A 9,888-nucleotide genomic window follows, 5' to 3' on the forward strand; every position below is an offset into this window, starting at 1 on the left:
ACCAACACACGAAGACAGTGTGCGGCATATAACCAACAACAAATGGAAACTCAAACCCTTCTTGAAGAAAGAGTTGTTCACTATGATGAATTTCCAGACCTCCAAACGACATTCACCCAAAAAGAATCTCTCTCTTTCTTGAACCTAGAAGAGGTCATCTATGTTTTATGCCAACTTTGAACTGTCAACCCAAACCAAGTCAAATTTCAACTTTGTAATAAGGTTCACTTTTGGCCTCTCTCGTACTTTGCTTCGGTTATGAAGATTCCCTCACACATTTACACTATGGAACAGGTCATCATCAATGTAGATTGCAGTTACTTCACTGCAACAGAAATAGCTTACTATTGCTGCTCATCATGAGGTACTTTTGAATCAATTCGGCTTTCGTCTTTGATTTCGCTTAACCGAAAACTAGTTCAACTAATAATAGTATTAAATTATTTTATTTAGTAGCAAATATAAACCACAAATCGATTTCAAAATTAAAAGTTGAATTTAACCGAACCGATGTAAATCCAGCTTTCACCTCAGTTTTTTTGAGTTTCGGTTCGAGTTTTGGTTTTGCTTCCAAAATTCGCAACTTGAGACGATTATAAAAAACTTTATGAACTCCGGTTTTTAATTCACTAGTTATTTAAACACTAGATGGACTAGATGGATAGTATTACAAATTAAAATGTATGTAGATCACCTAAAAAAGGTTGAAACAAGAGAAAGGGATTATCATCAATAACAAACTACATGTAATCACCCCAAAATCTTTACTATATCACCAAACAAACAAAAAAACATCCTACAGTTCATCATGTTCGTCGTCATCTTCTGTTGAGCCCGCAGCACCACCGGGGGCCCCACCAGACCTCTGATAAACCGCCGTTATAATAGGATTACAAACGGCTTCAACTTCTTTCAACTTCTCATCGTACTCTTCTTTCTCAGCTGATTGATTATCATCCAACCATTCAAGTGTTTCCTTAGTCGCGGCTTCAATCTTCTCCTTTTCATCTTCCTCAAGCTTATCAGCTAACTTATCTTTATCATTAATTTGATTCTTCATGTTGTAAACATATGTTTCAAGTGAGTTACGCGCGTCAATCTTTTCTTTCACCTTTTTGTCTTCCTCAGCAAACTCTTCTGCTTCCCTTACCATACGCTCGATTTCTTCTTGGCTCAAACGTCCCTTCTCGTTTGTGATTACAATCTTTTCTGACTTTCCTGAAGCCTTATCCTCTGCCTTCACGTTTAAGATACCGTTTGCATCTACTTCGAATGTCACTTCAATTTGAGGAGTTCCCCTGTATTAACAAGTAAAAAATTATATGATTTAGCCCCCAATTACATATACTACATCAACTCTAAATAATATTAAAGACCTCGGAATTACTCGTCGGTTTTTGCAACTCGGGGAGTACTCGGTCAAACTAGTTCAAATTTGGTCAAACTTGGTCAAATTTGGTCAAACTTGGTCAAATTTGGTCAAACTTGGCCAGAACTCGGGATTACTTGAAAAAGCGGTCAAAACTCGGTTAAACTCAGAAAATCAGTCAAAATTGGCCAAATATCGATCAAAGTCAAACTTAGTCAACATGAGAGAGAGTAGTCCCAACTTGGTCAAACTTGGTCAAATTCGATCAAACTTGGTCAAATCTGATCAAAACTAGGTCAAACTCGGTCAACACTAAGGATTATTTTGAAAATCAGTCAAAACTCGTCGGTCAAAATCGGTCAAAGTCAAATTTGGTCAAACGTTCGAAGACCTGATAATTGGTGACTAACCTCGGAGCTGGAGGAATTCCAGAGAGATCAAACGTTCCTAGAAGCCTACAATCCTTTGTGAGACTTCTTTCACCTTCATAGACCTGATTTCAGAAAACAAAAAAAAAAAAAAAAAAAAAAAAAAAAAAAAAAAAAAACCAAAGAGCACCAGTTAAGACACAATGCTTTAACTCACGTGGCAAAATGGGCGGGTCAAATAGGGTTTGGGTCGAAACAAGAAGAATAGTACCTTAATGGAGACAGTAGTCTGCTGATCCTGGTAGGTGGTAAAAACTTGAGATTTCTTGGTTGGGATAACAGTGTTTCTCGGAATCAATTTGGTCATAACTCCTCCAACAGTTTCAATACCAAGGGTAAGCGGTGCAACATCCAATAGAAGGATGCCAGCTGTCTCATCACCGCCCTCTCCGCTCAAAATACCGCCTTGTACCGCCGCACCAAACGCAACAGCCTCATCAGGGTTCACACCTTTATTAGGTTCCTTACCATCAAAGTAATCCCTAAGAAGTTGTTGAACTTTTGGAATCCTAGTACTACCACCAACAAGAACAATTTCATCGATCTGTCGTTTTTCTAGTCCAGCGTCCTCCATGGCCTTTTTTACGGGTCCCATTGTCTTTCTGAATAAGTCATTGTTTAGTTCTTCGAACCGGGCTCGAGTTAATGGCTCAGAGAAATCAACACCGTCGAAAAGCGACTCGATCTCGACACGAACTTGATGTTGGCTACTTAAAGCTCTTTTGGCACGCTCAGCTTCCCTTCTTAGCTTTCCGAGTGCTCTGTTGTCCTTGCTAATGTCTTTTCCATGTTTCTTCTTGATTAACTTGATAAAGTATTCCATAATCCTTTGGTCAAAGTCCTCACCTAAAAAAAACCCATTCATAAGCGCATTGAGCAAATGATAGAATGGTAATTAGTATTATAAACAGTAGCCAAAAAAATAAAAAATAAAAATACATTACCTCCAAGATGGGTATCACCATTTGTGGCAAGAACCTCAAAAACACCATTATCAATAGTCAAAATACTGACATCAAAAGTACCACCACCAAGATCGAACACAAGGATGTTCTTTTCACCGCCTTTTTTGTCTAGACCATATGCGATAGCAGCAGCCGTAGGCTCATTAATGATTCTAGCAACATTCAAACCAGCAATCACACCTGCATCCTTTGTAGCTTGCCTTTGGGCATCATTGAAATACGCTGCACACACAATGAAAAACATAATCAATCAACAAACACAATTCAATCCTACAAGTCACAACACAAAACTAAGCTCAAATTTATTAAATTTACTAACCAGGAACTGTGACAACAGCGTCCTTAATCTTCTTCCCAAGAAAAGCCTCAGCTGTCTCCTTCATTTTGGTCAAAATCATAGCACTAATCTCTTCAGGACTGAAAACCTTAGTCTCACCATCTTTAAGTTTGACTTGGATATAAGGCTTCCCATCCCTATTCACAATCTTATAAGGAACAAGCTTCATATCCCTCTGAACCTCTTTGTCCTCAAACCTATCATCATACAAATACAATACAATTCAATAAACATAAAACAACATAATTGCAATGTATACACAAACAATCAGATTAAAAGAGGTACTTACTTTCTTCCAATAAGTCTCTTAACATCAAAGATGGTTCTTTCGGCATTTACAGCCGCCTGATTCTTTGCAGCCTCACCGATCAACCTTTCGGATTCAGTGAAAGCTACCCACGATGGAGTGATACGGTTTCCTTGATCATTGGCTATGATTTCAACATGTCCATTTTTATATACACCAACACAAGAATAGGTAGTTCCAAGATCGATTCCAATAACTGTTCCTAACTTGCTACCTTCTTCTTTATTTGCAATTGAAAATGCAAATAAACAACCTGTAACACATAACAGTTGCAGTTTAAAACGCAATTAATAAACAGCCTGTAACACATAACAGTTGCAGTTTAAAACGCAATTAATAAACGGCTAATCAGATTCAACGCTCTTGATCTATATCAATTGATCGGATGTTTAAAATTAGGGTTTCACAAGGTTCGAACGAGTTAGATCAGGTAATCACATACAAAATGAATTTATATCGAATTCGACACGAACAAAATGTATTTATATCGAATTTTACACTAATTATGCAGACAAACATCTTAAAATTTCACATAAAAAAAAAAAAGTAATCACGTAAATATTCGGTTTAATTAGACTGATCAATCAATGTACTTATATCAGATCTCAAACAACAGCTAATTATCAAATAAGCAAATCACACAATATCGATAACACAATTAAATTAAATTAAATTAAAATATGAAAACATACCGATTAAAACAATCGCAGTAACGAAGCCGAAACGGCCCATGATTCACCAACGTGCGCTCTAGATTAGTTGTTAATTGCTAATGCTAATATTTGATGATTCGAGAAATAGAACTCTGGTTTCGAAAATAGGAATAAATTTTGAGATTTTATATTGTGAGAATATGCAAGTGTTTGTGTACATATAGGTGCGTGTGATTCTAGAGCATACTGGATTTTATGTCATTGTTGATGAGCTGGACCAATGAAATCGATGTACTGAGTTTTGTAACCAATAGAAATGGAGGTAGTGTTATGTCCGACGTGTTCTTTCTTCATTTGTTTTGCTTCGTCATCAAATAAAGTCCCTGAGGTTTTGTAATTCCATTTTAATCCCTACAATTTCTAATTAATGTTGTTTAACACCTTTAAATTGTTAAATGTTTCAAAACTAGTTATCGAACCCTCGCTTCGCGCCGGAGGTTCGGTTTTCAATGTATTTTATTGCGTTTAGTAAAATTATTTTGTGGCTAACGATGATTTCGTTGAAGCGCAACTCGAGTCGAACTAAAAGGTATAACCCGTGAGAGATTTAAATGTTATTTTAAATTAACAATATATGTGCATCTCTGCGTTTCGCTATGGAATTGTCGACTTTTAAAAATTTAACGCAAAATCAACGTGTATGAAAAGTACCCCAAATATTTAGCGTTTTTTAGAAAGCGTTCGTTTTACGTATAGCTAGTGACATTGTGTTCCTAAAATTATTTCGAGTTTAACGATGGTGTCGAAAAAATTTAACTCGTTGCGAGCGAGAAGATATGACCCGTTGAATATTTGGGTGGAGTTTATTTAAGATTTTTTATGAAAATAGTTATTTGACACTTTACCCCCTGTTTGGAGGGTCGATTTGAATTTTTCAAAAAAGTGTGGGGGGCTTTGTTGGTAAAATGAAATTTAGTTAAAAATTTTTAAAAAGGTGAAAAATCGAAAATACACCTGGTTGCTATTCATAACTTTTGTCTATTAGTTAATATGTAAATCTGTAAAATACCGTTGATAAATGGAAGTTTTTTTTTCATTGAGAAAATTAAAAAACTTATATACGAAAAAAGATGAGACTTAAAACATTCAAATTTATTGAACTACTGAACTATACAAAACATTTAAAGCAACCAAAGAGCAAGACCTAAACAAGCAATACCTAAAGGAATTACAACACAAAGCAAGCAACCAAAGAGCAAGACCTAAACATCTCAATTCCTAGATGGTCTTCGATGCAAGATTTGTGGGCTTGGTTCGACAACTTACAAATTCAAGGAAAGAAACGTATAGCCGTGAGATGCATTCTTTACTCAGCCCTTTGAAACATGTGGCGGCTAAGGAACAATTACACCTTCAGTGACCGTTCGTTCAAAAAATCGAACGTGTTGGACAACATCATAGTTTTTTTTTCATTTTTTAGTTGTTTTCTAGATATAAAAATCATAGAGTTAATTGGTCATTGTGATTGCAAAACCCAATGAATTTCAACAGGGTTTGATTTACTTGCAAAACCCAATGTTTTCTAGATATAAAAATCATTGTGGTTTCATGTACCTGGTTTGATTTTCACAGTATATTCCAGGTCATGCATTTCAACTTTGGTTAACGATGAAGAAAAAGAGGAATACACATGATAGGCCCCGGATATGGGAGAGTCGTGAGGATCAAGTTCTTCCTTGCTACTGAAGCGACCCGTCCTAATCCATCCGGACGAAGTCCATATCGATTATAAACGATTCACAATAGTTGATTTCATCGCGAGGTACTTGACCTCTATATGATACATTTTACAAACATTGCATTCGTTTTTGAAAAGACAAACTTTCATTACAACGAAAGTTGACGGCATGCATACCATTTCATAATATATCAAACTATAATTGACTTAATAATAATAATCTTGATGAACTCAATGACTCGAATGCAACGTCTTTTGAAATATGTCATGAATGACTCCAAGTAACATCTCTAAAATGAGCAAATGCACAGCGGAAGGTTTCTTTCATACCTGAGAATAAACATGCTTTAAAGTGTCAACCAAAAGGTTGGTGAGTTCATTAGTTTAACATAAATAATCATTTCATAATTTTAATAGACCACAAGATTTTCATTTCCATTTCTCATAAATATACATCTCATATCAGGCATTTTGCAAACTGCATAGAGATAAAAATCATTCATATGAATTGAACACCTGGTAACCGATGTTAACTTAATTCATAGAATATCCCCAAAACAGAACCTCTCATCTGTATAATAATCTCGAAGTACTAAAGCATTCGTACCCCGAATGGGACTTGTCAAGGTCCAGAGATCTATCTTTAGGATTCGCGTCAATCAGGGGTCATTTTCCTAAATTCTTAGGTTACCAGACTTGAAGGGTGATATTCGGTTAATAATCCAACCATATAATGTAGTTTTTAATCACTTGTGTCTATTTCGTAAAACATTTATAAAATCAGCGCATGTATTCTCAGTCCCAAAAATATATATTGCAAAAGCATTTAAAAAGGGAGCAAATGAAACTCACCTAATGTATTTTGTAGTAAAAATACATATGACTATATTGAACAATGCAGGGTTGGCCTTGGATTCACGAACCTATATCATTTGTGTATATATATTAATACACATAATCGTAATCGAATAAGTTTATATATAACTTATTAATGAGGTCATTCATATATTAATAATATATTTATAATTCATATCTTCCTTTTAAAAAAATATTTTGTTATGTTATATGTGTTAATATATATATATATATATATATATATATATATATATATATATATATATATATATATATATAGGTATTTCAATCATTTATTCAAACAGTAGTTCTAATTATACTAAGTTAGTATTAGTAATGATAAAATAATGATAACAACATTATTAATATACTTATGTTAATAATAATAGTTATACTATTTTTAAAATGATAATAATATTATTATTTTTTATGAAAATACTAATAAATTGTATCACTTTTATCATAATATGAATAGTACTAATCATATTCATCATATTGATAAAAATATTAAAATGGTAAGATTAATAATAATAGTAATATTAGCAACATTTATAATAATACTAATGATTATATTAAGAGTAATACTACTAGTCATGTTAATAATAAGTATATTAATGATAAAAATCTAATAATCATGTTATTAATAATAGTATTGATAATAATTAATATATTATAAGTAATAATAAAAATAATGTAAATAATACTAAATAACAATGTTAATAACCAATAACAATAATAATAATAATAATAATAATAATAATAATAATAATAATAATAGTAATTGTAATTTTTGTAATAATAATAATAATAATAATAATAATAATAATAATAATAATAATTAATAATAATACTAACAATAGACATTAGAAAGATATTTTAATAATTAATAATCATATTGATACCTAATTAAAAGGAACCATTCATTCAACCGTTCCCAAAAAAAGAACAGATCGAGATTCAACAAGATCGTACGCAGAGAAAAAAAAAACTTTATCATCTCCGATCCATCGATTATCAATTATCTTCATCGTCTATAGGTTAATCAAGTAGCAATCTTCGATGAATGGTAGGCCATCGATATCATTCTCGTTCAATCATCATCAACAGACTTCGTCATCATCATCATCGATCATCGTCCTTCATCAATTAATCGATTCAATAATTTGTGAATTAGGTAATTGGTTCATTATATCCTCTAAATTCTTCATCTATATCTATAAATATATATTCTGTATTTTTATTATTATTATTTTTTATTTAATCAATTATTTATTTATTTATTTATTTTATAAGGGTCAAACATCAATAGTAAAAAAAAAATGGTGTTCCTGGTGGGTTTTGATTTAGTGTATTTATACCAAAAGTCTCGATTCTTCCTCATTCGATCAGAGTCAATATGTGCAGCAATAGTTTGTTATAATTTATAGACGATTGTTATAATTTAGCTCTTCTTTATTCTTGTTAATAATAGTAGATATAAATGATGATGATTAAAACTGTTTTGATGTTTTGTTCCAAATAGAAAATATTAAACGCACTGTAATAGATGGAATTTTGTTCGGTTATGTTGCAGATTATACAGCAGTAGCAGATAACAAGCCATCAAATGGGTTGGGTTCAGTTTTGGTATCATTTGAGCAGGAATTATAACAGTACATAGATTTGTTCATGAGATTATGGGATTGAACAGGTCAGTTGTCGATATATAGATGACAAAGTATTTAAGGTTGATGATGTTCGAATAAGGAGCAACAAGGTTGTAGCTAGCAGTCGATTTGCAGCAGAATAAGAGGTTCAAGTGGTGATGCTTGGCCAGAAAATAGCTCACGACACTATGGGTGTTTGATTTGGGTTACAACACAAGTAGTAGCGAGTGACAAGGATGAATAACAAGGTAGCTGTGATGTTGATTGTGAACCCAAAACAGAGACATGGTAGTTGTTCTCCGAAGTGCAGTAGCAAGGAACAATAGGCCTGACCGTAATATTAGTTCTCTATTGTTTGTAGGTTTCATGATTATTGATTATAGGGATTGAAGAATAGAAGAAAAATGGAGTAGGTGGCTGTTTTGTTAAAGTCTAGATTAGATATGAAATGAATCAACAAATGGACAATGTATCACAAGTATAATAGGAGGCAAGAAAACGAATTCAGATAATGATGTGTAACAAAAATCCTCATAGTGGTGTTGTCTATTACATAAACATTTTATATATATATATATCTATTTTATATTTAATTTATAATTAATAATTATATTAATAATATTAATAATACTTATTAAATATAATAATAATAGTAATATTAATGATAATAATAATAAATTGTATTATAATATCAATAATAATCATTATAAAATTTTTAATAAGTTTAGTGGTAATAATATTACTAATGATAATGTTAACAATTACCATAGATATATAACAAGAATATTGATAATAACAATAATACTAATTATACTAATATTATTAATAATAACAATAATATTAACGATAAAAACATTAATATTAATATTAACATTAATAATAATAATTAAAGTACTAATTGTAGTATTAAGATAATAATCATATTTTTAATATGTAATTATATTTAACATATATATATATATATATATATATATATATATATATATATATATATATATATATATATATATTATATGTATATATATTTAGTTGTTTACAAACAATTGTTCGTGAATCGTCGGGCACAGTCAATGGGTAATTGGTTACATGAACATAGTTCAAAGTTTTTGAGATTTCTGAAATGTCTCGTTCTTATTGATTAAAAACGTTCCATATTAATTGATTTCGTTGCGAGGTTTTGACCTCTATATGAGACGTTTTCAAAGACTGCATTCATTTTTAAAACAAACCATAACCTTTATTTCATAAATAAAGGTTTAACAGCTTTACGTAGATTATCAAATAATGATAATCTAAAATATCCTGTTTACACACGACCATTACATAATGGTTTACAATACAAATATGTTACATCGAAATCAGTTTCTTGAATGCAGTTTTTACACAATATCATACAAACATGGACTCCAAATCTTGTCCTTATTTTAGTATGCAACAGCGGAAGCTCTTAGTATTCACCTGAGAATAAACATGCTTTAAACGTCAACAAAAATGTTGGTGAGTTATAGGTTTAACCTATATGTATCAAATCGTAACAATAGACCACAAGATTTCATATTTCAATACACATCCCATACATAGAGATAAAAA

At 31.8% G+C, this 9,888-nt stretch overlaps 1 protein-coding gene across 1 annotated transcript; it reads right to left on the minus strand.

The window, feature by feature from the left end:
* Positions 1 to 704: 704 nt before the first annotated feature.
* Positions 705 to 4,239, minus strand: LOC139898596 (luminal-binding protein 5-like). The gene is made up of 7 exons (XM_071881350.1): positions 4,099 to 4,239; positions 3,389 to 3,659; positions 3,082 to 3,296; positions 2,742 to 2,984; positions 2,009 to 2,643; positions 1,780 to 1,862; positions 705 to 1,298 (listed from the first exon to the last, which is right to left on the minus strand). Exons 1-7 carry the CDS (start codon positions 4,136 to 4,138, stop codon positions 797 to 799), a joined length of 1,989 nt encoding a protein of 662 aa, XP_071737451.1. The 5' UTR covers positions 4,139 to 4,239; the 3' UTR covers positions 705 to 796.
* Positions 4,240 to 9,888: the final 5,649 nt, after the last annotated feature.

The sequence above is a fragment of the Rutidosis leptorrhynchoides genome, chromosome 3 (assembly GCF_046630445.1).
Source record: "Rutidosis leptorrhynchoides isolate AG116_Rl617_1_P2 chromosome 3, CSIRO_AGI_Rlap_v1, whole genome shotgun sequence".
NCBI lineage: Eukaryota > Viridiplantae > Streptophyta > Magnoliopsida > Asterales > Asteraceae > Rutidosis > Rutidosis leptorrhynchoides.